General features: G+C 47.8%; 2 protein-coding genes and 1 long non-coding RNA gene across 5 annotated transcripts; 1 reads left to right on the forward strand and 2 right to left on the reverse strand.

Moving 5' to 3' along the window:
• The first annotated feature begins 582 nt into the window (after window positions 1–582).
• Window positions 583–4,288, forward strand: LOC122368924 (actin-related protein 6-like). Of its 2 annotated transcripts, none has more exons than XM_043343246.1 (2): window positions 583–659; window positions 1,954–4,288. In XM_043343246.1, the coding sequence occupies exon 2, from the start codon at window positions 2,032–2,034 to the stop codon at window positions 3,223–3,225; it is 1,194 nt and encodes a 397-aa protein (XP_043199181.1). In that variant the 5' UTR covers window positions 583–659; window positions 1,954–2,031; the 3' UTR covers window positions 3,226–4,288. The 2 variants fall into 2 exon arrangements, with proteins under 2 accessions (XP_043199181.1, XP_043199180.1); XM_043343245.1 differs by lacking the exon at window positions 583–659 and adding an exon at window positions 783–841.
• A 1,550-nt stretch (window positions 4,289–5,838) lies between these two features.
• On the reverse strand, window positions 5,839–6,618 carry LOC122368925. Its single transcript, XR_006254325.1, has 2 exons — window positions 6,534–6,618; window positions 5,839–6,219 (listed from the first exon to the last, which is right to left on the reverse strand). It is a non-coding gene; the product is annotated as an uncharacterized LOC122368925 (long non-coding RNA).
• Window positions 6,619–11,110: 4,492 nt separating this feature from the next.
• LOC122368922 (MFS-type efflux pump MSMEG_3705-like) lies at window positions 11,111–23,824 on the reverse strand. Of its 2 annotated transcripts, XM_043343243.1 has the most exons (11): window positions 18,222–18,376; window positions 17,821–17,867; window positions 17,136–17,409; window positions 16,565–16,724; window positions 16,073–16,179; window positions 14,281–14,443; window positions 13,569–13,788; window positions 13,023–13,133; window positions 12,467–12,637; window positions 11,920–12,105; window positions 11,111–11,563 (listed from the first exon to the last, which is right to left on the reverse strand). In XM_043343243.1, the coding sequence occupies exons 1-11, from the start codon at window positions 18,248–18,250 to the stop codon at window positions 11,385–11,387; spliced, it is 1,647 nt and encodes a 548-aa protein (XP_043199178.1). In that variant the 5' UTR covers window positions 18,251–18,376; the 3' UTR covers window positions 11,111–11,384. The 2 variants fall into 2 exon arrangements, with proteins under 2 accessions (XP_043199178.1, XP_043199179.1); XM_043343244.1 differs by lacking the exons at window positions 17,821–17,867; window positions 18,222–18,376 and adding an exon at window positions 23,606–23,824.
• Between the last annotated feature and the right edge of the window lie 3,409 nt (window positions 23,825–27,233).

The following is a 27,233-nucleotide window of genomic DNA, read 5'->3' on the forward strand; positions in this document are numbered from 1 at the left end:
TAGCACACCATTTTGGATCTAATTTACGTCACTATTCCACCTGAAATAAAATCATGCAGGTGATATTTTCTTATTTGTGGGACTATTTTTGTGTAAATTGCAAGCCTTAAAAAATATTTCAAATTTTTCACATTTCTATTTTGTTTGCGCTTCTGGTTTGCACAGAAAACACATGTTTTTTCCAGCAATAATGGTGTAGTTTCCGAAAACTGATTACGTCATCATTTCACCAAAAAATATTTTAAGCATAATTGGAAATAATGGCGCATTAGAGACAAACCTAGGGCTGTTCACGGGCCCTGTGTGCGGTCGGAACGCACACAGCCTCGAAGCTCCGCCCACTGCGTCCCTACGTCAGCCTTCCGTCACCGCACACAGCGATCGCTGTGGCCGGTCGGGACTGGCCACAGCGGACCGTCCACCGCACGCAGCCGTGACGTCAGAACCGCCTACCCATCCCCTACCCCCACGCCTGCTGGACGCACCGCACACACCGCACGCAGCAGTGTGCGGTGCCCGTGAACACCCCTCCTGTGTTCCACATCAAACATATGGCTGATAATTTACCGTTTGCAGAAACTTCGTCACTGCATTGCATGGTGCTTCTGCAATTTTTCATCCAATTAAGATGATTCAAAATGTGAAATTTATTAAAAATTGTAAGCTTACACCTTGATCTTTATTTTATCTTCCGATTTTTGCTCGAAAAATGTGAACTACTTGAAAGTATCTATCTGCTGCTGGTGCTAACAGAACAGCTATTTTTCTAAGCCGGCTATCCATTGGGGTGTACGGGTGCACGTATGATAAATGATACCTAATGCTGTTTTTTAATATTTCTGTAAGTATAGAATATCTGAATCATTTTGTTACCTAGGCACCTAAGTAAAGTAACACTCCTGAACCTGAGCATTTCCTGGGTGCATTGCTCTGCATCAGTTATCAGTATGCTGCTGGTTTTCTTTGGTGAAATGTTCTGTTATTTATAGGTGGCACTCTGGACGCATTTATTCAAATTCAAAGTAAGCCGTGTGGTCAGGGACAATAAATCAACCTGAAAAATTATCAAAACATTCACTTGCCTCCAAAAAGTATGATAAGTGGCAATGTCTTTAGTACTGCCAAAAAGCCGCCGCAAAAAGGCACCTTGACCTATGGTTACCATCACGTATTGTGAACCATGAATTGCCGCCATCACAAAATGGCATTTTAGGTTATCATTTTCTGGAAATTTTCATCCTTACCTTAATTGAAAGACAACTAATGTAACCTAACTATGAAACCTAACACAATGAAAATATAATTGTGGTGGTGCCTAGGTTAAGTAGGAAGGTAGGTACCATTTTTTGTGTCTGCACTGAGCTTGTTGGTAGTGCAGGTGCCAGTGTCTTATGACATAGTGTAAACAATACTATAAGCAGTTTATTGTTCTCCCTTTTCCTGCCTATAATGGTCTGTTTCTTCCTTGGACATTTTTATATTGCTAGTTCCTGCAATGTTCAGGGTGGGCTAAAGGCAGCAAACGCAGGTGTAACCATTTTTGCTAACTAGCTGGAATCTGTTGTTCAATCTGGGCCTTTGCAACAGACACTACCGACTAACCTTGCATCTGAGCTGGCCTAAATTAGTCATTTGTGAAGACATTTGAGCTTTGATAAGTATAGGTATGCTTCATGAATGTCCTGATATTATAATTAGATTTTTAGGTAGGTACTAGGGCAATGAAGTTCATGTTTTTGGTGAAAGATAACCTCTTATGATATTGAGGGGATTTTTCTCAAAGTTGTTACCTATTATAAAAATGGAGACAAATTTAGGCTGTATTGTACATACCTCTTAAATGTTCCAATTAGAATAACATGGTGGGTTTAAGAAGTTCCTTTGCATAGTATCTTCACTGTAAAAGTCTGATACCTAGATGAATAAGTTTTTTGTGACACAGTGTTCTTTCAGTTTAGCATATGAATCTTTGAAGCAGATGAATGTGACATAACCAGCTGGCTGTTAATCAAGAAGTGAACACTATTCACCATGACTGCATCTGGGACACTTGTGTTGGACAATGGTGCATCCCTTCTCAAGGCCGGACTGGCCTCGCACAAGGACCCTCTCGTCATGCCCAATGCCATCATGAAGGCAAAGAGCGAGCGGCGTCGGCCATTCATCGGCAACCAGATCGACGAGTGTCGCGACGCCAGCGGCCTCTTCTACATCCTGGGCTTCCAGAAGGGCTACCTGGTCAACTGGGACGTGCAGAAGACGGTGTGGGACCACGTCTTTGGCAAGGACTGCCTGGGTCTGAACCTGAGCCGACTGAACGTGGTGGTGACGGAGCCGTTCTTCAACTTCCGCTCGGTGCAAGAGGCTATGAGTGAGATGATGTTCGAGGAGTACGACGTGGCGGGCCTGCTGCGCGCCAACGCCGGCGACCTGTGCGTGGCCGCCGAGCCGGCGCGGCCCGATAACCTCTGCTGCCTGCTGGTGGACGCCGGCTACAGTTTCACCCACGTGGTGCCCTACATCCAGGGCAAGAAGCGCCGGGAGGCCATCCGCAGGATCGACGTCGGCGGCAAGGTGCTGACCAACCACCTGAAGGAGATCATCTCCTACCGACAGCTGCACGTCATGGACGAGACGTACGTCATGAACCAGCTCAAGGAGGACTGCTGCTTCGTCAGCCAGGACTGGCGGCGCGACATGAAGCAGGCCGCCCTCCCGCCGGCCGACAACCCCATCCTGCGCCACTACGTGCTACCTGACTTCACCAGCCTGCGGCGCGGCTACATGAAGCCGCGCGACTCGGCCGCCGCGCCGGCCGCCGAGGGGGAGCAGCTGATCCGGCTCACCAACGAGCGGTTCTCGGTGCCCGAGCTGCTCTTCCATCCCTCGGACGTCGGTATTCAGCAGATGGGCATCCCAGAGGCGATCGTCGAGGCGGTGTCGGCGTGCCCGCCCGAGACGTGGCCGCACCTGTACCGCAACATCCGATTGGTGGGCGGCAGCAGCCGCTTCCCCGGCTTCAGGGACCGCGTGTACGCAGAGGTGCGCGCCCTGGCGCCCGACGAGCTGCCCGTGAAGGTCACCCAGCCCGAGGACTCGGTGACGTGCGCGTGGCGCGCTGGTGCCAAACTGGCCGGAGAATCCCGGTTCAGTAGCCGGCTGGTGACCCGAGCCCAGTGGGAGGAGCACGGCTTCAATATCTGTTTGGACACGTTTGATGTGTGACGTCCGTCTGTTTGAAATGATGCGTTGACTGCTCTGTTGTGTTGGTGTGGTGTGTGGTGGATGAGCATGCGTTGGTGACGAGACAAGGGCCCCAGTCACGCGCTTCGCCGAACCTGGGCAATCTGAGTGAGTTGGCGCTTTTGCGAACGGTGCGTGAGCGCATCACGCGCTTTGTCGCGCGTCATCCGGTGCGCGGCGGCCTCGAGTGTCCGCTCGCGTGATAATTCGGCGTCCCTTCGCGCGTATTAAGTGGATTGTCGCAGGTCGAGGGGCGTATCTCGCTCACTGCCATTCGATCGCGAATCTCGAGTTTGTGTCATGTGTTTTCATAGTTCATACCACTTCATCGCCGGACATGGAGTCACGCGTTGTCGGACCGTACCGTCATCATCGAATGTGGACATCAGCCACGTGCCAGAAGGTTGGCACGTGTCGCCTTGTGCCGCGGCTGAGGCGGCACGTGCATGTCGTGAGTGACTCGCATCATAATATCTGCTGCTCTAGTATCCCGGCCAGCACTTCGGAGAAATGATGGGCCCTGCCGACGTTGGACGTGAAGCCGCTCATTCCACTGTGACATATTGGTATTTTTACCATCATACTGTGTCGTTTTGTAATGAAACATTGTTAAAAACGTTTGTCTTTTCGGCTCGAACTGAATAGATGCATGATCAACAGATGTCCTGTTCATCGCTCGATTAGGTACTCGTCACATTGCGGTGGTCTAACGTTGACACAAGCCATAATTTGAAGTTTAAACACAAGTAAATTCCATACATGTATTATATAATCACAATATAGAGGATATATAATATGGTAACGCGCAACAATGATATAACAATACTGTAAATATATGTGTGTCGGGTTATCACCGCCCACCTGATTCGAATGCGGCTAGCATTGCACATCCAGAGCGGCTGGCCATGCATGAGCAGGTGTGTGTGATGCACAGTGAACACAGTTGCAAGCATTGCACACTATCTCGCATGTATAGCACACAGCACAGCTCACCAGCCGAACACAGCGTACATCGCAATACCCATTGCACTGCGTTCGACATTGCCGCGTAAAGCAACGAACACACATGAACACTGCTGGCGCAAAACGCGCGTCACAGAAAAGTCCAATGTAAAACTGAAGCCATGAGTATATGACTGGCTAACCAGTCGATACAGCCAATATATAGCCGACCAGCTAGCTAACCTAAACGGGAATAACAAGAACTTTAAGCAAACATCGAACGGGAGCAGGTTACAAAGCACTGGCGGTCGCAGCCGCTAGCAAAAGGGGGGGCCAAACTCACACTCGCGGGGCATAACATTTATCCGTCACCGCAGGGCCTCGTCTAAGGAATTTTCACTGGGGGGGCAGAGACTGAAGGAGCCAAACCTAGGGTACCCCCAAATCCTGTTTTCTCACCGGATTTAGGCCACTTGTTTTTCGTCACAGCCCTGAGACCATGATTTTTTAACAATTTTATTTTTTTAATGTGATTTTTTATCCCGCGCCGGGCATGGGGATTTTTGAACACCCCCCGCGGTTTTTCGCAGATATCTAAGAAACGGCGGCGTGGAGCGCCGCCGTTTTTGGCACACCTGTTCATGCATCTGTTCCGCACGTGTTGTGAAAATTTCAGACCCAGGTCACTCAAGGTCAGGTCACCAGGTCACGTCAAGTGACCTCACCTGAGAAAAAAGTTAGAATCCTCGCCATAGCTGCACCGACCGAACGATCACCTTAAAACTTTCAGCAATTGATGAGAGTAACAGTATATACAAAATGTATATCTCGGAATTTTGATATCGGTGACCTAAGGTCAGGTCAATTTTGCGACCTCTCTATTATACCTAAGTCAATAGGAGAAAATTGAAAGGCGCCTTTTTGGACGAACGTCATTCCAAACACTCCCAAGCATTGTGTTACAGGTAAACTCGACAAGCTGAACCGAAAATGGCACCCGTGACCTCTCCTTATGACCCTGAGGTCATATCAGGTCATAAAAGGTCCCATGAGTTTTTTTTTTACAATAACTTTTGATAGACATGCTATAGCGATGAAAACACCTCAGATGTGTTCCGCTCGGCGATACGGATCGACTGATATGCAACATGACCTTTTCCGGTCAGGTCATGACCTTGACCTGAGGTCAAATTTTCAAAATACCTTTCAACGTCAACCCAGTAAAAAATACCATTAGAAATTACCAAATGGTTCCAAATGGGAAAAACCATTTGACTTATTGAACACTTTTCCAAATGGTTCCAAAGAGGTTCCATTTGAAATGTGTCCAATTGGCCACCAATTGGTACCAATTGGAACCATTTCATGACCATTTGAAATGTGTCCAATTAGTCACCAATTGGTACCAATCGGACACATTTCAAATGGTCATGAAATGGTTCCAATTGGTACCAATTGGTGGCCAATTGGCCACATTTCAAATGGAACCTCTTTGGAACCATTTGGAAAAGTGTTCAATAAGTCAAATGGTTTTTCTCATTTGGAACCATTTGGTAATTTCTAATGGTATTTTTTACTGGGCAGCTGGATTACCATTTGAAGATCCTTTTGAAGTCCATGCATTTCATCCACAAAATAACAAACTGCAGCGTGAATTATTTTTATTGTTTTACTCTGCAAGCATATACATTTTCATCAGTACGTACCTACCAACATTAGACATTAACTACACATGGACATTGTTGTTTGGTCAACACCATATCGATGAGGCGATTGCTATCAGAATCAAGAACAGAATTACAATGTAGTTATACACTGGGCCATACGTACGCTATTCCACATAGGCACAATGAACGACGTGATACAATATCATTCCGATCGGTGATACTGTCTGTTGTTCTGACAGATAGATTTCTTAATCTTCCGTGGCGATCAGAATTTTCAGAAGTCAGAACGTAGCTATAATGCGGGCACGCAGCCCATCTGGACCCGTGTAGAGCCGGTAGACGGCATCTGTCCGGTGCAAGTTCGTGCCTGCAACAGTACAGGACAGCACGGGTTAATTGGGCGATGGGATCAAATTAATTACCAGACACAATATAATAACTTTAAGCTCATGCAACTTGCATTGTCATTTAGGCAGCCTGACCACAACAAATATGGCACTGACAATTTTCTGCTGGCAAAATAAATTGTGATAACAAATTTTTAGCCTCTTTCTCACCTCTGTTAAACTCAGTACTTACAAAGATGCCAAATGCAACCAAATTTATTCAAATAACTATTTTCAGTATTTGCAGTCGACTAAAACGAATATCGCATACAGCTGCACAAGAAAAGTCACTCACCAGCCGCGTGATTCTGCTCAGCTTCCTCTTTTACAGCAGGACTGGGTCCCGGTCGACCGCGGGCAGGCCCAGCGAACGCGAAACCTGCGCGAAACCCGGTGGCGCGCCGGCCGGGCGGCCGACGTCGACGCCCGATTTGAACTGTGGCGCCGGCGCGGCCGGCCGGCGGCAACGGTCGGGCGCCGGCAGCGTAGGCACACAGAGAAAAAGTAGTGCTGTTTAAATGAGCGGAAACGGCGTGAATTTTGCGAATCATTTTTATTTAATGAAAAACCAAGGCCTTGTAGTGATGCTTATCAAGTACAACCAGTCAAAGGTCATCCCATTACCTCTAAGTCTATTATTTAAGTATATGTTTAAAAACCATTAGAAACCATTAGGGTACCAATTGGGAACTAATAGATACCCAGTCCGTATTCAAAACACACTTGAAACCATTAGAGACCATCAAGGTAGAAACACTTTTGAAGCATACTTGTCACACATCTGGAAACAGGGCTGCAAAGTGGTGGATTTATGACTCTAACTCCGACTCTGACTCCAAAATTGACTCCAGCTCTGCCGTCCAAAGGCAAAAACACATGTCGGGTCATGACCTGACCCGACATATGCGGTTTTGCCTTTGGACGGCAGAGCTCCGACTACGGTTCGGACTTTGCTTTTATTCATCTCATGGAATAAAAGTTATTGCCATATAAGTATGTTTTTCTTGCCTAAAACGACCCTTGAATGTTTTTCAAATGCATTTTTCATTTCGACACCAGTTGAAATAGAATGAGAGACACCATTTCAAAACAGATTTGCTTTTCCATTTGGGAACCATTTCGACACCAATTGGGATGAAATGGGACAACCATTTGGGATGAAATGGTTTTCTTCCATTTGGAGACCAATTGGACACCAATTGGGATCAAATGGGAAAAACCATTTGAGATCAAATGGGAAAAACCATTTGAGATCAAATGGGAGTTTCAAATGGAAACCATTAGATACCAAATGGGATCAAATGGGACACACCATTTGGGATGAAATGGTTTATCCCATTTGGAACCAATTGGTATCAAATGGAAAGCACCATTTCAGACCAATTGGGAAGTTACCAATTGGAAACCATCTCGATACCATTTGGGGACATACCATTTGGTATCAAATGGAAAACACCATTTCAGACCAATTGGGAAATTACCAATTGGAAACCATTTCGATACCAATTGGGACCAAATGGGACACACCATTTGGAATGAAATGGTTTTATTCCATTTGGAGCCAATTGGTATCAAATGGAAAGCACCATTTCAGACCAATTGGGAAGTTACCAATTGGAAACCATCTCCATACCAATTGGGGACATACCATTTGGGATCAAATGGAAAACACCATTTCAGACCAATTGGGAAATTACCAATTGGAAACCATTTCGATACCAATTGGGACCAAATGGGACACACCATTTGGAATGAAATGGTTTTTATTCCATTTGGAACCAATTGGGATCAAATGGAAAACACCATTTGAAATCAAATGGGATTTATTTTCCATTAGGAAACCATTTCAAAACCAATTGGGACCAAATGGAAAACACCATTTCAGACCAATTGGGAAATTACCAATTGGAAACCATTTCAAATGGTCATAAAAACCATTAGAACCTATTTCAAACCATTTGACACATTTGAAACCAATTGGTAAATCCTAATGGTTTCAAATGGTATTTTTTACTGGGAAACTATAGTTCATTCGACGCGTCTCGACAAGAGGAACGCGATGCTTTCAAAATAAATGTCACTTCCTTGAGTCAAAAGTTATTGCAGAAAAGCGTTTTTCATAACAACGGGTATTTTTTAGATTTTGGCCTCTGGAGGCTAAACCGTTGACCTGAGGTCAAATCTGAGGACACACCGGCGAAAGAGCGTTAAAAGAGCTATCGAATGGGCTTTTCCTCGGCGCTTTAACTCTATCGGTTCCAGAGTTAGCTGTTGGCAGTTTCCAAAATTGTTGAAATGGGCGAAATTTGACCTTTGATGACCTCTGGCGTCGGCGATATCAACTTTGACCTTCCTAAAAACATGACTGAAGTGTTTCCGTCATTATTTTTGACGCTCTTTCGAATGCCGCTTAATGCGTGTCACTACGTTGTCCCAGGAGCGGAGTTAGAAGGGGGGGATTCAGACACCCCCGGTCCGGCGCGGAAGTCGCGGAGCACCGGCCCGGCGCGGGTTAACATTGTATTACCCCCTCACCAGACAGTGATAAACATACTTATCCGTGTTGGGCGTTTGATTGAGTGTGTGTGTGGGGGGGGGGGGGCAAACACGAGTTGGGTCACTGGCCAGCTCTGCTAATTGACAATTTGCTAATTGGCGCTCTCAGCTCTGAAAATCACAAAACTCTGGCTTTTCCCGTAGCCATGAACAGTTATTGAACAAATCATTTAATGTTTCTCGTTAAATCCATGTAAGACTCCTAGCAAAACGTATTGCCGATAAGGTAATTTTGTGAGAAGTTCACGTGTTGACTGGGGGGGGGGGGCAAATGGTGGCCACTGGGGGGGGGGGGCAAACCGCTCGACTGGGGAGGCAATTGCCCCCCCCAGTTAACATGTTAGACGAGGCCCTGCGTCACCGGAGGGTGATCGGCTCAATTTTTACGTCCACGAGGCGCCGCGCAGTTGGCCATACTTATGCTTCATCCATCTCGTTCTTGCGTGCAATCTTTAAGCTCAATCTAAGGCAAAATCACCAGTTCCATTTCTCGTCCCACGGTGTTTCCACCGGTCGGGCCACTGCACCATGGCGACGGATCGGTGTAGCATATACTGGAAGGTCGGGCACGCGGATTCATGACCTTACCACTATAAAACAATTCGGAAAAGTACGTACAGATACCTACCTCTTGCTTTGAACAAGCATGTGAAACCCAGAGAGCATTTTCAGACTATGACATTTACTCATATACGAGTAGTTGTGTGGCGGCGGGAGAGAGTGGGTACACCGACCTCTAGAGACCAAAGGTTCCTGGCTTTCAAAATTGGCATCTGAGGGCCGCGCGCGACTCCTGCGGGCTTCGCAACGGCTCTATTGGGGCTCACTCAAATGCCTAGTCCTCATGCTAAAAAGACTGGCCCTGAGCCCTGAGGACTTCGTCAGTCTCTGCCAGCCCCAGGACCCACAACGGCTCATGGGGTCCCGACGTCGAAATATGAGGGAATCTACGCGGGACCATCAGGACGTAAAGTGATCTCGATCAGGACCAACGTAAGGCTGTGCAGGAGTCTGCGTAAGCCCTCTGAGCTTCAGAAGCCCACCCATGTATGTTTTCACTTAGAGGCCAGTTTAAGGCCCTCAGAGACCAGTACAGGGCCTGCAAACTGCAAAGGCCAGTAGTTTGAGACCATCAGAGACCGAGTTGGGCTCTCAGAGGCTAATGTGGGTCCTTACTCATTACAGGCCAACATGGGGCCCTCAGAGGTCAGCGTGGGGCTCTAAAAGACCGGCATGAGCCGTCGTTGGACCCCAGAGGCCAGCAGAGGGCCCTCAAAGGCCAAGATGGGCCTTCCTCAGAGGCCAATACAGGCCCTTAGAGGCCGGCATCAGGTCTTTAGCAGCCAGTGCGGGGCCCTCATTGGCACCTAAAGGTTCGTCTTGGGACACCAGAGACAGAAATAAGGCCACGAGAGACCAGTGTGAGACGCTCAGACGCCGGTTGGGGCCCCTGAGGCCGGTTAGGGGCCCTCATAGGCCAGATGTGGGGCTTCAGAGGTCGATGTGGGCTCTTGGCGGCCAACATGGGCGCTTGACCGCCACTGAAGTTCTCTAAGAGGTCAGTGTAGGACACTCAAAGACCGGTGTGGGAGCTATATTAATAGCTGGGAGTGGTTTTTTTTAGGCCTCGTGACGATCGAATAAGGGCCAGGGCCCCATACACCTATGGGGGCCCATCGGTTGTTTGAGGGGGGGCAATGATATGATAGCCCTCTTTATTGGCCTTTGGGGGGCATGGCCCTGATGTCCCCCCCCCCCGCGACCGCCACTGTGTACACATTACACACAGGCCTCTGAGATTGCATACCTACTAGCTCATGCAAACTCTATGCAGGCCCCGGAGGTCCCACGCTAATCTTTAAGAAACCAAGCCAGCATACGGCGTCACCACCGGGCTTCTGAGGTGCGCAGCATCAACCCATGAGGTCTTACTTTAGCATGTCGAAGAGCCACGCTCATTTGGCAGGGCCCACCCGGCACTGCCGAAGAGGGTTTCATGCCAGCCATTGCTGGGCATACGAGAGCCTCAAGTAAACCCACGCTGATATTCCATATAAGATCCGGCCATACTCGTGAATCGGTGCCAGCGACGCTGACCGCAAAATTGACAGAATGCGAAACTGAGCCCACTCCATGAGTGAAATTTACGTCCTTTGATGGCGCAAGAAAGAAAATGAAACATACAAAAAGCTTTCTAGGACTTTTGTTCGATCTGAAAGGTGGGGCCAAAAGATAGTATGGCCCCACCTTTCAGCACCAAAGGGGGGGCCATGGCCCCCGTGGCCCCCCCCCCCTGGGACCGCCAGTGTTACAAAGTAAAACAAAGAACCGATAAGCCGGACATGGTCGGTCGGTGTACTGTTTTAGTTCAGTTGCATTCCACGGGCTAGGCTTCACGCCTAGCGTTTGAGACCTTTGGTTCAATCTGACCACAGAGTCTTCTATCTTCACCACAGGTACAGAACGGGGGGCCGCATCCCTAACAATCGCCTAATTCACATGTAAGCTAATACATTGACGTACATCACATCTCCCGCCGTTCTCCCTCGCCCCCGGGTCAGTGAGCGCTCTCTGCGGCCCCTTCAGTCGCTTACGTCTCCTCTGCGGTCGGCTCGTATCCCTCGTTGGACTCGCCATCCTTCTGGATGGAGCCGGCGCGGGCGGACTCTTCCTGGGCGATCCTCAGGTCACGGCGCAGCGAGAACAGTGCCAGGAGGTAGAGCAGCGCGCCCAGGATGTACTCGCCAGGGTAGAACAGGTACAGCGTGTCTGCGGGAGGGGAGAGGGTTACTCAGAATATGGCGTAGAAAACAGCGCGATCAGAAAGACTGCTGGGTAACTCATTGATGCTCATGCCTACTGCCAGCACAACGGGAGGTTATTATCTTCGTAAAAATGGGAATGCGGCCGTAACTCAAATATGAGCATTACTAACCTCCACACAGCCTCGTCCGGACACACAAGTTTTCTCTCATCCTCTCTCCTCCCTCCCTCCCATAGTCCTCACTGTTCACTTCACCAGTCACTGCGTCCCACACCGGGCGTCCAGCTGACCACACCATCCTCTCCCCCTCTCCGCACGCCCCCGCGGCCGTGAGTCGGGGCCGCTCCGCCGGCCAACCTACCTCGGAGGGCGTCGATCTCGGAGTTGCCGGCGTTCTTGAAGGCCTGCTTGACGGGGTCGACCAGCAGCGGCATGTTGCCGCCGACGTTCGAGATGACGAAGAAATAGAAGGCGACGGCGGCCGTGCGGATCTCGGCCGGCACCAGCTCCACGAGAACGGCCAGCGTGATCGGGATCCACATCTCACCTAAGGAGGGGGGGGGGGGTTCTCAGTACAGCTAGTATACAGACACTAGGAAACACCGTGCAGATGCATGGTACCGGGGACTAAGCTAGTGGCTGTCGCTGTCAGCCCAGTCAAGAGCATGACAAAAAGGGCTCATGATAAGCTCATGAAAAGTTCGGTTAGGGCTGCAGAAAGAAGCATATGTTTGTGATTAACGCCAACGAGGAAAATTAGACCGTCTGGCTGCACAACGAATTTTGCATGGTCTTCAAGAAAACAGCTCCAAACGTCCTATAACCCCGACACCCAAGCAAGTAAAATGCGAACACTCATGAAGTAGCTTGCCCGAAACGACGTCAAAAGTCTCGCCGGGACGACTCACCGATAATGTAGACGGGGATGAGGCTGATGTAGGCCCAGGGCGGCTCGACGAACAGCACGCAGAAGACGAACGGCGCCGCCAGCAGTTGGCTGATGATGATGACCCAGACGCGGCCGTGGGGGCCGACCCGGCTGACCACCCGGTCAGAGATGAAACCGCCAAACACCACACCTGTGCGAGAGGTCACAGGTCAGGACAGGCCGGCCGGGCAACGGGGGTGGGGGATGGTCAGGTGGAAGCGACTGGGGAATTGGTGAGGTGCAGATATTACGTGAAATGGCTTATGTGACACATTAAAAAAGACATTAATCTACGATTGTTGCCGAGATCCTACCATAGCAATGAAGATATCGAAATCGAATGACAACGCACATACGATTCCATGAACATTATTGTGCACTACGCTCCGTGGAAATCATAAATTAATTACAAAACGACGAGGGGAAAATACTGTTTACAGAAAAAGACAGCCTCTCATTTAATCGTTGAAATAAGCCGTATAAGAACGTGTAACTGTCTTCTAGACCGCCACAGCCCCTAGCCGTGCGCGACTGACCGATGGAGCCGGCGACCAGCGGGATCCAGGACATGTAGGCACCGATCTGGGTAGACGTCTGGCCGATGCCCTCGAAGAAAGTCTGCGTGCTGTACGACCACACGTACCCGGCTGCACAGAGTGAAAGGGAAAAGTCAGTATCGGGGACGGAAATCAAGGACCGAATCGTGAAAACAGCACTGCCAATAAACTGACTATTTTAATGAAATAAAATGCTTCAGCAAAATAAATACTTCCCAAACCGATAACTCTGAGACATTTGGAAGCATTGTTGAAATTACAGAGTCCCATTAAGTGTTAAAAAAATGATCATATGAATCATGCAGCGTTCAAAATCATCAATGGATAAAGAACTTCGATACCATTTTGCATTTAAAGATTCACCGAGCACTTGCGACGCAAAACGAAATCACCGCATCCCAACAGCAACCCCTCTCAGCCACATATCAACTCTTCTGTTTTGAGGTGAAACGTCTGTGTAGCACCACCTAATACAAGTGCCGGTCATAACCAGACTTTCTCCCTCGCTCCTCTCTAGCCACCCACCGGCGTTCCTGATGGCGCCGGCAAAGCAGAGCAGGAACAGGGACGGTCGGAAGAAGAGCCGCATCATCTCTGGCAGACGCTGGACGAAGGTCTTCTGACGCGCCGCGGCGCGGCTCTCGTCAGTCACACCGGCCCGCAGTGGCTCCTTCAGTGTGAAGATCATCAGAATGCCGAGAAGGATACCGGGCCCGCCAGAGATGAAGTAGGACCACCGCCAGCCCTGTATGAGGAGGAGAGTTACAATACGAGATGAGGAACAAGGAGACCGGTGTGGGATGGCGCAAACGCTAACAGAGGTCGGCTGTCTGATCGTTGTAGACCTTGGACCACTTTTGGCACTTCTTGGTGTTGTTAAAACTGCAACTCATTACTGTGATCCCTTTTTTACACCAAAACAATTCTGTTGAATGTATGTACCTGCGACAACACCCGTGATCAAAATACAAGGAAACCAAATAAATATACAATTGCCCACTCAATAATAACGCATTCATGATTAAAGACTAAGATACAACGTACGAAACGCCCTACAAGCAGCAAGCATTTGTTGATTCAGTCTTGCCATATCAGGCGAATTAAATATAGCAAAAGGCTTAGCGTTCTTTCCATCTGCTTCATGCCATCCGACTGACTGAACATATCCATTTCTATGATGTTGAGAGCCTATTTTAACCATGTCACCGCTTACCATTTAATTACACGGCTGACTAACCATGTCCATGATGTTGGCGTCCGTGATGAAGTTGCCGATGGCGTAGGCCATGGAGTAGCCGAAGTAGATGCCCCAGTTGTAGACGCCCAGCGCGGTGCCTCGCAGCTCGGGGATGAAGTAGTCGGCCAGCAGAGAGGTGGCGAACGGCGTGCATCCGGCCTCTCTGGCGACGGGAAGACACGGACGGGGTCATGGCGGGTGCACATAAATTGCCAACAGAGGAGGAACAGGGTCGCCTCTCCGGTGGATTGTTTCAGCTACGAGACTACTCGTACATGACTACTGGATTACAGCCCACTTGTTACATGAAGAAATATAAATACTGATGGTGTCATTCAAGGAGGTGCAGCGAAGTCGCAAACTGGCTGAGTTAGAAACTACGGAGTATTTCTGACAATAGACACTAGGTCGATAACACGACGCGAACAATTTAACGACCTTCCAGTGTATCTACATCGACGTTGAGCAAAGTAAGTAGTCAAATACATCTCAAGTCTTTTAAAGATACCGTTCATTTTCCAATGGTTTGAACGTAAAATATGTTTTAAAGTAGGAATGGAGTGGCTGGACCGAAAATTGATGAACCGAAAAGAGGGTAAACCGGTCAAACTGATCACCTCTTTAATTAATCGAAGAATTAGCAGTGCGGAAAGAAAACCCCACGACTAGGTCGATAAGATTTCGGTCGACGGCATTAACACATAGATTTCCAGTTTCCACCGTCGTCCGTAGATATCGTGAAGATCAGCAGAGAGCAAGGACGATAAATTATTTGCTTGTCTGAAGCCGAGACTCGTTACGTAACTACTGAAGCCGACCGGTTACATAACAAGCAATCCTTAAAATAGCAGGCAACTGCAGGCCAAATAAGAATACAAAAACAAATGATCAACCAGCAATAATAGATATAGGCTTTGACATTTTATGTTGACAGTTTTATGGCGGCGCATTGAAGTGCATACCTAACCATTGAATAACTGCACTAAGTACATACTGTATAATTCCACTAGTTCAGACAAGTACAATGTCTACGTCCCCTGAAATTACCGAGTTCAAATTGTCCCGTCACGGTACACAGAGGCCTATCGAGAGGGAGGCACTTGACCCAGCTGCCGATCGGCCGTCCTTGTCCCTATCTAAGAGGTTGGTACACCTCTGTGACGCTCCGACACCCGCCCCCGCCGTCAAGGGCTCTCCTCGGCCGAGCACATGCGATAGCTACCCGCCGATCGGCCGCGTGTTTCCCGAATTACGGCGACCCAGGAGACAGCCAAATAATGGCCAGTCAGCGTGCTCCAGACCAACGGCCTGTTCAGCTAGTCATGGTCCTGGCTATAGTTGCCGGCGGAAAGCGCGTGCACTAGGACACTATTGACCTCTGAGCCCCCGCCCCCGCCCCCGCCCGTCCCGTCCGAACACGTGCCGGAGCCACTATCAGACGCTGTGGCGTCATCAGAAGGACAGGGTACGACGCACAGCAGCCGCCAATCAACGAGACAAGGCCGGGGTGGCTGCACTGAGCCGCAGGGGTTCCACGTGCATCTGGCACGAGACGGCGGCGTGTATCACCTCGCATTGCACAAGGCACTTGCTAACACGAAAATGGGAGGGAGACTCCGTAATACAGCATAACACCAAACCATATCGACATTACTAAAAACTTTTTTTTTTACAGTTTCAAGGCAGTAAAAAATCATAACAGTGAAAAGAAATCATCACTTGGTCATCAAACTGCGGCTCAACGGAGATGGCAGTACGTGGCCGCTGACGCGCGTCGTGCCCGAACACTCACCCGAATCCGATGCCGAATCGAAGCACGGCCAGCTCCCAGTACTCCTCAGCGAAGCCAGTCAGGAACGTACAGGTAGACCAGAGGATGAGCGCTCCGGCCAGCAGCAGCTGCGGGGAAACAAACGGGGACGGGAACAGTGAGTTAGTGAGTGGTGAGTGAGCGAGCGAATGGATAAACGAATGAACGATAAATGAATATGTGACTGATTGACTGAATGAATGAATACATGAATGAATGAATAAATAAATGAATGAATAAATAAATAAATATGCAAAAGAATGAATGGGTGGACGAAGCAATGGATAAATTAATGAATAAAGTAACCCATAAGCGAACTAAGAAGCGAACAACCTAATAAATGACTAAGATCTTGAAGGAAATAATCGCTTAACGTTATTTCTACAATACTTGTAATGCAGCAGTAGCCTAGCGCCTCCACCATTGCGCACAAATCGCCCTCTGCTCCCGGCAGACCCGTGTGTTCTCGCGTACCTTTCTGTTGTAGAGATCGGCGGCCAGACCCATGGGGATGCCGGCGAACGTGTAGATCAGGATGAACACGGGCCCGGCCAGCAGGTTGTACTCGGTTCCGGTGCCCGTGTAGTCCCACTTACAGCCGTGGTGGCCGTCGGCGTCAACGAAGCTCGTGCAGCTGCGGGAAAGGGATGGCACATTTAGAAACGTGAGAAAGACCGTCTCCGATATCGATGGAATGTTTGGAAACATAGGACCCGCGGCTGCTGAAGAAGATCAGTCTATTTGACTCCTGTGCATGAAAATATTTTTCAAACGGTTTGCATAGCAGTGCCTTTAAACCCCAGTTAAGATTACGATCAGATATTTCAAAGACAAATTCAGTCTTAAAGTATGTAAATGCATGATCTCCTGAAATGAATGTAGATTGTAGATGCATTCAGGAATGCATGTAGAATTAGATGCATGTAAAACACCGTCTCAGCTGGCGGACCCGTGACCGATACGCACAGTCCCCCTTTCTATGCGACTCATGTCGTCTCAGTTACACCCCCCCCCCCCCTCCCCAGTCTCCCTCCATGCGACTCACGTCGTCTCCGTGGTGATGGCCGTGCAGTTGCCGTCCTCCAAGGTCGACTTGACCGTCTCATTGAGCAGGCAGCCCTTGTCGCCAAACTCGATCTCCTGCGCCGATGGCCGCGCCACGATGGCCAGCATGTAGCGATCCAGCTGGTTGAGCAGGTAGGTGAGAAGCAGCAGCAGCAGCACGTACAGGCTGTAGCCGGAGGAGCGCAGCAGGCCGCGCAGACCGGTGGGCGCCGCCGCGGCTGGCGCGCCACCCTGCTCACCATCATGCAGCTCATCTGTAGGCGGGAGGGGCAGTGGAGCTGTGAGTGGTGGTCACTGGGCAACACTGGCTGATAGGGTGGGTAGTGGGAAAATAATCCATATCCAAAACAGGACTGCAACATCATACTGCAACAGGAATGCAGCAGATATGGGTGTACTAGCACTTACTTGGTAGTCTTGGTATTTGGGTGGAAATATGGTGATCGATGAACTGAGAAGATTTGTGAGTCAGTAACTGATGTAAAGGTATGTAAATCAAAACATTATGGGCATCTAAAATGACAAGCAGTTGCCAAATTCTAACAACTATTGCCTTATTATGTATTGCTGCATTGCACACTAACAATATATTCATGTCCAGCTAGTAACATATAAGAATAATTAGAAGACCAAATAAGACAATGGACGAAGCCCTCAAAAATTACCTCGCAGTAGGGGCTGTCTTTCATCATTTGATGACTGTGCTCGGTACCTTGAAAATACACATTTCAATCAACAAACTGGCCTCCTCAGAATCAGTAGCTACGAGAAACCACTTGGTGCCAGTTTGAAAGGTACAATAAGAATTAATTAAATAAACACACTTCTTATATTTCTTGAAATGCCAGACTATAGTTGAACATATTTATCCAAACTTCCCCCTCAGCGTTAGTTAAGGACTTCCAAGTAATGAAAGGTTATCAGAATAGCTTTATCTTATCCAAAGAGAACATTCAGTCAGGAAGAAGCTTGAGCGTCGTGAAACATCAGCTATTAAAATGGTAGTACGAGGACAGCCATTTGTTGAAAAGAATAGCAATCCATACACATACAACATAGCACACACCTTCTCCTTTTAGTGTTTTGATTAGACATGATTTCTCCTCAACATCAAAATCAATAATATGATAACTCCAACTGGTATACTATGGATTATGGTATACCTAATCCACAGTTTTTAAGAAAAGAATAATTCTGAAAAGGAATCTGCAAATAACAAAAAAAAATCAGAGATCAAAACTGAAGGACATTGTTCAATATGTATTACATAATTTCATTACAGTAAAAGTAGAATGAAACGATTCAGATTAATTCCTTGAAAAAGGTTCAAGTTGAGGTCATATAAAGGTGATTTGAACCGGTAACTTGAACTAGCAGTAGGCTCTTGTTTCACACTGCCTATTATGCATATATTGAATGTTAATTAGGAGTGGCTGATCCCAAAAAATTGTCAGCAACGACTGAGACGGGCCCAAGACGGGCCTATCTGGGGCCGATCCGTGCAATTCGCTTCAACAATTTTTCTCCCATTGCTCAACTCTCAGTGCTCAGAGCTCAGAACAAAGGAGAGTTTCTTTGAGTGTTTACAGCCTAGTCACTGAGCAGTATCGAACTGCCCCAAAGCGTCATTCCCGGTAAGTGATTGGCCTATAGTTATATCCTAGAGCAGAATATCAGAAAGAGATACTAAAAGAAACATAATATTTTGTCACAAGCGCGCTACTTACAGTATCCACTTTTGTGAGCCGAACAGCTGCTTAAGGAAGAAGACAGCTAAATTAACATTTTCACAATGATATTTTAAAAGCGCATATACATAGTCATTTGTCATGTAGATTTAGTTTCTACTTAAAGATGAAAAATTGAAAAATGAAACTAAAGCGACTACATAAACCATTTGGATGCATAATTTTGACTAGTGTTCAACCGTAAGCCGCCACTCACAGCTTCGTAACATGTTGCGAAGATTTGTAAAAGATATAATGTGCTTATTAGCCGTTTTCATGACGGCCATCTGGTACTCACCGACGGCCATCTGGTGCAGATTACTGATTAGGTGCATATTTGGTCAGATTTGGTCAGATTAGGTTCAGTGCATTTTAAGAAAATTTAGCAGTTTGGATTGCACAGATGCTTATGTATACCTAACCTCATTTTTTCAGCTTAGGTATCAGATATTATTTTCTGAAATAAGTTCATGATACGAATATATTTATTGTAAAAGATATTTCGTGCAAATTTGATCAAATTAGGTTCATTCGCCAGATAACCCGTCGTGAAAACGGCTATTATTTATTACACTCTGTAGGTACGTACCTACTTTTACATTTAGATATTATATGGCTGGTAATGAGTCATGAGTGATAACGTGATGCATCCGTTATTTCGTTGACATCTACCAATTATTATCCAAATCATAAATGTTCAATATGGGCTCCGGTCGATCACGGCGGAAAAGTTTTGTTCATACTTACCTATTAGTATCCTATTATTAGGTATGTACTATGTAGGTACTAGGTCCACTCAACCGAAGGACCAACAAGCCGATGCCTTACTCATACACTTGTGACAAAGAGAGGATAATAACACATGAGACACTTGTTTATAATGTGTGCCCAAATACAGTTGCCACTTGTTATGCTTGTAGGATAGGCTTACGGTACAAGCGACCGCTAGACCCACACGTATAGTATAGGCATAGGGCATGCTCTGTCGAACATGCATGAACAATGTACAGCGTGTACCTATAGGTAGTGGGGATATAGGTATGATATGAGCAGGGGTGTCGATTTTTCAAAATGGTTGGGGGTGCTCAACCCCTGCACCGGGTGAAAGATTGCAGCTTTGCCATGGGGCACAACCGTACAAGGCAGGGTTGGTTATCCCCATAAGGTACTGATAATGCCGGGATTTCCACTAACATTTCCCAAGGGCAGAACGTTCTTCTTGAAAATCATTCTGCTCGTCCTATTACTTGGCTTCTTTATTACATTAACATCTTTCCGAAAAAAGTCGTATATTTGCCGGCAGCATAGCAGCGGCCCCGACACCTCTGTAATAAGGCGACAGAAACCAATGACGGCGATTAGCACCGGTGCAGCAGCCGCTGCGGTCCGCAGGGGCGGACATTGCGCGGAGGCAACGGTGGCTACGAGGCTCTGGCGGTAATCAGACGATCCCAATAATGATCGCTGAAAAATGACAGGTGATCGCATTTGGATATTTACGGGTTTACGATTTTCCTCAGTGGCGTAGCCAGGTGGGCCATGAGGCACGTGCCCCCCCCCCCCCCATCAGGTTCGGGCCCAGGGTCCCCTCGGGTTATTCGGGCTTGAGGGGCCCTGAGGCGCCATTGGCCGCTAAGAGTCAATGTTGGTCATATTTGGACAAAGAAGGATCCACGGGGCTCGTAAAAAAACCCTCATGGACCCACAAGTACCAACACTAAGATCTCCATAAGGGCCCCAAGCCAGTCTCTGAGGGCCCCTTGGCGGCCTCTGAGGGCCCCTTACCGGCTTCGGAGGGCCACATGTCGGACTGTGGGGGTCTTAACCGGCTTATTCCCAGCCAGCTAATTTGGTCTTGGCCGTAGCTGGTTTTACTCTGGCTAGCTCCGGCATTTGCTCCGGCTAAAGTACGGGCAAGGTCTGGTCGTATCTCTACTGGAGCTGACACACGAACCCGGAGCTCGCCCGCATCACAGCCGGACTTATGCCACATCAGCCGTGCCGTACCTCCACCGTACTTCAGCCACAGTAAGCCAGAGCAGCTATGGGGTGCAGCCGGACCTGGTCGGTCGTAGGGAGCCGGACTTGAGCCATGGCAGGGAGCCTGACTTGAGCCAGACTTGGCGGTCCGGAACCATACCAACCCGGGAGCGCTACAGCAAATACTGGCTAGCCGGAATAGAGTCGTATCGACCCAAACCCCGGATTTGACGGCGTTCCGTTTATACCGGCCCAAGTCTGGCATGTCGCAGTTGCCGGGGCAAAACGGGCTTGCGCCGAACCAAATTGCTGGCTGGGTAAGGGCGCCAGCTCTAGGAGCTCCGCACCCGCCTGTAATGGCCCCACACCCATTTCTCTGAAGGCCCCTATAACGGCGACTGTGAGGGCCCTCACCGACGCCCCTGAGCGCCACACCGGCGTCTCTGAGGCCCTACACCAATGCCTTTAAAACCTCTACATGGGCGGTTCTGAGGGCCCTCGTCAGGTACCAGCGACCCTGACGGTCCCACACAGGTGGCTCGGAGGGTCCCAGCGGCGTCTGAGAGCACCATGCCGGTATCTGAGAATCCCACAAGGCTCCTGAAGGCACCGGTGACCTCTTGATATCTTCTTGTCGGCCTATGAAGGGTCCGTTCCGTAACAGCAGTTCTGAGGGCCGCGCGCCTGTGATGGCCCTAAACCAGTGTCTCTAAGAGCCCCCACAACGGCGCCTGTGAGGGCCATCACCGGCAACTGTGAAGCCCCTACACCGGCGCCTCGGAGGGCCATACATTGCCGTATCTGAGGGCCCCGCACTAGTGCCTCTTAAGGCCCTATATCGGCGGCTCTGAGGGCCCAACACCGTCGCTTCTGAGGGCCCCACAAGTGCACATGACGGCCACCCACCGGTGACATTTGAAGGCCCCACACCGGCGACTCTGAGGGCCCCATCGGCGTCCGAGTCCCTGCCGGTCTCTAAAGACGACCCCACAGGGTTTCTGAAGGTACCACCGGCCTCTTATGGCCTTTGCCGGCCTCTGAGGGCCCGTCGCCTGTCTCTGGAGCCCCCTGCCGGCTTGTAAAGGGTACGCGTTATCAGCTCTAAGGATCAGACACTCGTGTACGACGGACCCACACCAGTGTCTTTGCAACTGAACGTCTTTTTTTCGCCCTTCTTCTTAAGACTAACTTTTCTTTTCTTTACATCTTATTTCATGCATTGTAAATTGCGTAATTGTTTTATTTTTAGTAGTGAAAGACTGCGGAACGAATTATTTTCCTCAAGCAGAGTTAGTGGGAGTTATTGAGGGACAAAATGATTGGGGTTGCTAACTGGAACATTTGGGGGTGCCCGGAAAACCATTGGGGGTGCTCATTTGAGCATTGGGGGTGCTGCAGCACCCCCAAAAGTATACAAATCGACACCCATGGATATGAGCATATTTTAAAGTCACCCATAACCTCTCCTTATGTCCTTGATGTCATCTCAGGTCAAGAGAGGGAATAAATCAAAAGATTAGGTATCAGTTCATCATAAGATTATGTTTTTTTAGCTAATCTTCTGATAGATGCATGTGGCTAGAGCGATGAAAACAACTGAGATGTTTTCAGCTCGACGATACAGATCGACTTATATGCAGCACGACATTTTCTTTTCCCGTCAGGTAATGTCCTGAGGTCAAATTTTCCAGTTGACCTTTCAAAGTCATATTATAGTTCATCGGATGCGTCTCGACGAGAGGAATACGACGTTAGCAGAGTAAGCTCGTGGCATATTTTGAGTGAAAAGCTATTGCAGAAAACTGTTTTCACAAAAACGTCTATTTTGGCACTTTTCGCTCCCTGCAGGCTAAACCGCTGACCTTAGGTCAAATCTGAGGAAAATAGCGGCTTTTCCGCGGCGCTGTAGCTCTACCTGTTCCGGTACTACACTCCAATTTGTCGAGCATTGGTGAATTTTGACCTGGAAATTAGCGAAAGTTTACCTTCGGTGACCTGTGCATGACATTTGAGTCTTGACCTTGCGTCATACACACAAATAAAGATGTAATTCGCTGCCAAGGCCCCAAAACTGGAGGTCCGCTGCCAACGATCCGTCGCGCCTTTCATACGATTAGACAGTAGACAGGCCAAAGCGCCGCCGCTGGCCAATCGGAGACCCAAGAGAGTGGCACGAGTACTTCTACACAGCACCGCCTAAACATGGGCGATAGTTAGCATGGTTCATATACAGCGTGTTTATTATCTCGTTCACGCGGCCCGTGTCTTGTATCAAGCACATGCCACTTTGGTTTACTGTATATGTTTATAGTTATCAGGTGGCTTATCATCCTACAGGCACCGCAAAACGCAATGTGCACAGATCAAAGTGCAGGCACCAGCCGTGTGTGTGTCGAAGCCCGGAGGGCTTTTCAGCAATCAGAAGTAACATTATACGGGACAAAACAATTTACGTAGGTGGGTATCAGGTATGTGCCCCGTTTCATCACATGAAGCTAAAATATACTAATTACGTTTCAAGAAGGATTCATGCTGCCAATTCACTTGAATGTATTATTTGCTAATGTCCATCAACTGGGTAACTAAGGCTGGTATTGCTTGACCTTAATTCTATGCCGCTGGTTTTGGAAAAGTGGCCAGGCTTCGGGACCCCGAACCACCAATTCGGGTCCTGGACCTGATGAAGCTGAGATTCACGTGTATATGTACGACCATAGTTTCAAAGCGAGCTGACATCACCTACCGAGCTTGAGAGAGTCCTTCTTTTCCGACATGATGCCGCCAATGACACGGTCTTCAGTTCAGCGGCAGGTCAGGTGCAGGTCAGCGGCAGGTCAGCAGAAGGTCAGCGGCAGGTCAGCGGCAGGTCAGCACCAAGTCGGAGTCCCGGCGGCTGATCAGCGGACTCGGCGTCTTGGGGCCGACGGGATCGTGACTTCACCCTGCCCCGATCACCGTGCGACTGCACAGCGCTCTGAGAAGTGCCGGACGGCTCCGCAGTCGGCGGCGGGGATGGCAGGGGGAGGGGGGGGGGGGGTCGGCAGATAGGGACGGTGTCACCGGTCTCACTGGCGGCACGGAAGGTTCGAACGGCACGAGAGCAGTGCAAACGCAGGGGCGCACTTTGAGGTGGTCATTGAGATATTTAAATGAACTTAAAGAATGACAAATCACGGGCACGAAGGCCAAGAGCCGTCGGGAACATTCAAAAATGGCATATCCGGTGAGGTGGATGTCTCGTTCACCTAGCCGGCGAGGTCACACAGAGATCAGATTGGGTCACATGTGGAGTGCCGATTGGAGGGGGACTAGCGTGACCGTTGAACTATAAACGCACGACATCGTAAATGCGTTCAGATATGGATGATGGAAAAGACAACTTGTCGAGTCATCGCTGGTTGTGGAAGTTAGGCTTCAAATTATGCCTACCTACCCATACAAACGAACCATCACTTGCGAGCTAGGAGCACTGTAAATGTATTTTTTCCGGACATCAACGATATTGCATTCGGGTGTCCTCAGAGAACCCGCCTCTATCGACCTCTGTTGACTTCAAACGACCCCTTATTTAACCTCGAGGCCCACTATAAACCTTTGAGGATCTTTTGTTGTCCTCAGAAGGCACTCTTTGTTCTATATAAGGCCGTCTGTTGACCTCAGAGAAACCTCTGCTTCCGAGGGCTCTCTGTTTGCATCGGAGGGTCCTCTGCTGACCTCAGAGGACCCTCGGTTGTTGACCTCAGGAGTCAGGACCCTTTCCGAGCCTGAGGTTCCAGTCACAGAGTTCTCTTTTACACTGAAAGAAAAAATGACACCCTGTACGGGGTATTGACGGTCATGTCAAAAATAACACCCGAGTGGGGTGTTTTGAGGGGAGTCGCTGAGCTATTATAAATGGGGTGTTTGGCGTACACCCCAGGAGGGTTTCGACGCATAGTGGGGAGTCGCAGCCGCTAAAGGGGGGTCAGCGCCGGCCCACATGGGGTTCCGTTAGACTGCAGGTGACACCCCTCAAATATCAGCCGAGCACCCCTTTTTGGTCCCTAAGCACCCGACAGGGTGTCAAACTCCCAAATTAGGGTGTAAAATATAGCAGCTCAACACGTCCGTGAAGTTAGCGTCGTATTCCGCGACGGATTCAGCGTCGAGTCCGAATTTCAACTAAACCCAACCTATCCGATGCAGTTTGGGACGCTGATTCCGAATATCGTATTCATTTCAAATTTCAAGGTCATCTTCAAGGTCAAATCACGGATTGAAATTGAGACCCCGATTTTTCCTACACCGATCGTCCGATCCGATTTCTGAAGGTCGCATTCAAAAGCTAGGGTCAGAATCTCAAATTCCCTAATATATACCTTATTAAAAATATTTGACCTTCAAGGTCAAATCACGGATTGAAATTTTGAGTCCCCCTATTTTTTCTACACCGATCGTCCGATCCAATTTTTGATGGTCGCATTCGATAGCTAGGGTCAAAATCTCGAGTTCCCTAATATATACCTTATTAAAAATATTTGACCTTAAAGGTCAAATCACGGATTGAAATTTTGAGTCCCCCTATTTTTTCTACACCGATCGTCCGATCCAATTTCTGATGGTCGCAATCGATAGCTAGGGTCAGAAACTCGAGTTCCCTAATATATACCTTATTAAAAATAGTTGACCTTAAAGGTTAAATCACGGATTGAATTTTTGAGTCCCCCAATTTTTTCAACACCGATCGTCCGATCCGATTTCTGATGGTCGCATTCTATAGCTAGGGTCAGAATCTCGAGTTCCCTAATATATACCTTATTAAAAATATTTGACCTTAAAGGTCAAATCACGGATTGAAATTTTGAGTCCCCCTATTTTTTCTACACCGATCGTCCGATCCAATTTCTGATGGTCGCAATCGATAGCTAGGGTCAGAAACTCGAGTTCCCTAATATATACCTTATTAAAAATATTTGACCTTAAAGGTCAAATCACGGATTGAATTTTTGAGTCCCCCAATTTTTTCAACACCGATCGTCCGATCCGATTTCTGATGGTCGCATTCTATAGCTAGGGTCAAAATCTCGAGTTCCCTAATATATACCTTATTAAAAATATTTGACCTTAAAGGTCAAATCACGGACATTCAACCTTAAAAGTCAAATCACGGATTGAAATTTTAAGTCCCCCGATTTTTTCTACACCGATCGTCCGATCCAATTTCCGATGGTCGCATTCGATAGCTAGGGTCAAAATCTCGAGTTCCCTAATATATACCTTATTAAAAATATTTGACCTTAAAGGTCAAATCACGGATTGAAATTTTGAGTCCCCTATTTTTTCTACACCGATCGTCCGATCCAATTTCTGATGGTCGCAATCGATAGCTAGGGTCAGAAACTCGAGTTCCCTTATATTTACCTTATTAAAAATATTTGACCTTAAAGGTTAAATCACGGATTGAATTTTTGAGTCCCCCAATTTTTTCAACACCGATCGTCCGATCCGATTTCTGATGGTCGCATTCTATAGCTAGGGTCAGAATCTCGAGTTCCCTCATATATACCTTATTAAAAATATTTGACCTTAAAGGTCAAATCACGGATTGAAATTTTGAGTATTTCTAGGGTCAGAAACTTGAGTTCCCTAATATATACCTTATTAAAAATATTTGACCTTAAAGGTCAAATCACGGATTGAATTTTTGAGTCCCCCAATTTTTTTCAACACCGATCGTCCGATCCGATTTCTGATGGTCGCATTCTATAGCTAGGGTCAGAATCTCGAGTTCCCTAATATATACCTTATTAAAAATATTTGACCTTAAAGGTCAAATCACGGATATTCAACCAACGATCGGTGTAGAAAAAATAGGGGGACTCAAAATTTCAATTCGTGATTTGACCTTTAAGGTCAAATATTTTTAATAAGGTATATATAAGGGAACTCGAGATTATTACCCTAGCTATCGAATGCGAACATCAGAAATTGGATTGGACGATCGGTGTTGAAAAATAGGGGGACTCAAAATTTCAATCCGTGATTTGACCTTTAAGGTCAAACATTTTTAATAAGGTATATATTAGGGAACTCGAGATTGTGACCCTAGCTATCAAATGCGACCATCAGAAATTGGATCAGACGATCGGTGTAGAAAAAATAGGGGGACTCAAAATTTCAATCCGTGATTTGACCTTTAAGGTCAAATATTTTTAATAAGGTATATATTAAGGAATTCGAGATTATGACCCTAGCTATCGAATGCGACCATCAGAAATTGGATTGGACGATCGGTGTAGAAAAAAGGGGACTCAAAATTTCAATCCGTGATTTGACCTTTAAGGTCAAATATTTTTAATAAGATATATATTAGGGAATTCGAGATTCTGACC

Source organism: Amphibalanus amphitrite, unplaced genomic scaffold (genome assembly GCF_019059575.1).
Source record: "Amphibalanus amphitrite isolate SeventyFive unplaced genomic scaffold, NRLGWU_Aamphi_draft 000990F_arrow, whole genome shotgun sequence".
NCBI classification, from domain to species: domain Eukaryota; kingdom Metazoa; phylum Arthropoda; class Thecostraca; order Balanomorpha; family Balanidae; genus Amphibalanus; species Amphibalanus amphitrite.

Excerpts from the sequence above, each read along its gene's own strand:
- LOC122368922 (XM_043343243.1), bottom strand. The coding sequence starts at position 18,250 with ATGTCTAATCAAAACACTAAAAGGAGAAG. Across the intron at positions 14,444-16,072 it reads CGATTCGGCATCGGATTCGG|AGAGGCCGGATGCACGCCGT; the intron begins GTGAGTGTTCGG and ends TCCCGTCGCCAG. Across the intron at positions 13,134-13,568 it reads CGGCGCCATCAGGAACGCCG|CCGGGTACGTGTGGTCGTAC; the intron begins GTGGGTGGCTAG and ends CACTCTGTGCAG.
- LOC122368924 (XM_043343246.1), top strand. The coding sequence starts at position 2,032 with ATGACTGCATCTGGGACACTTGTGTTGGACAATGGTGCATCCCTTCTC.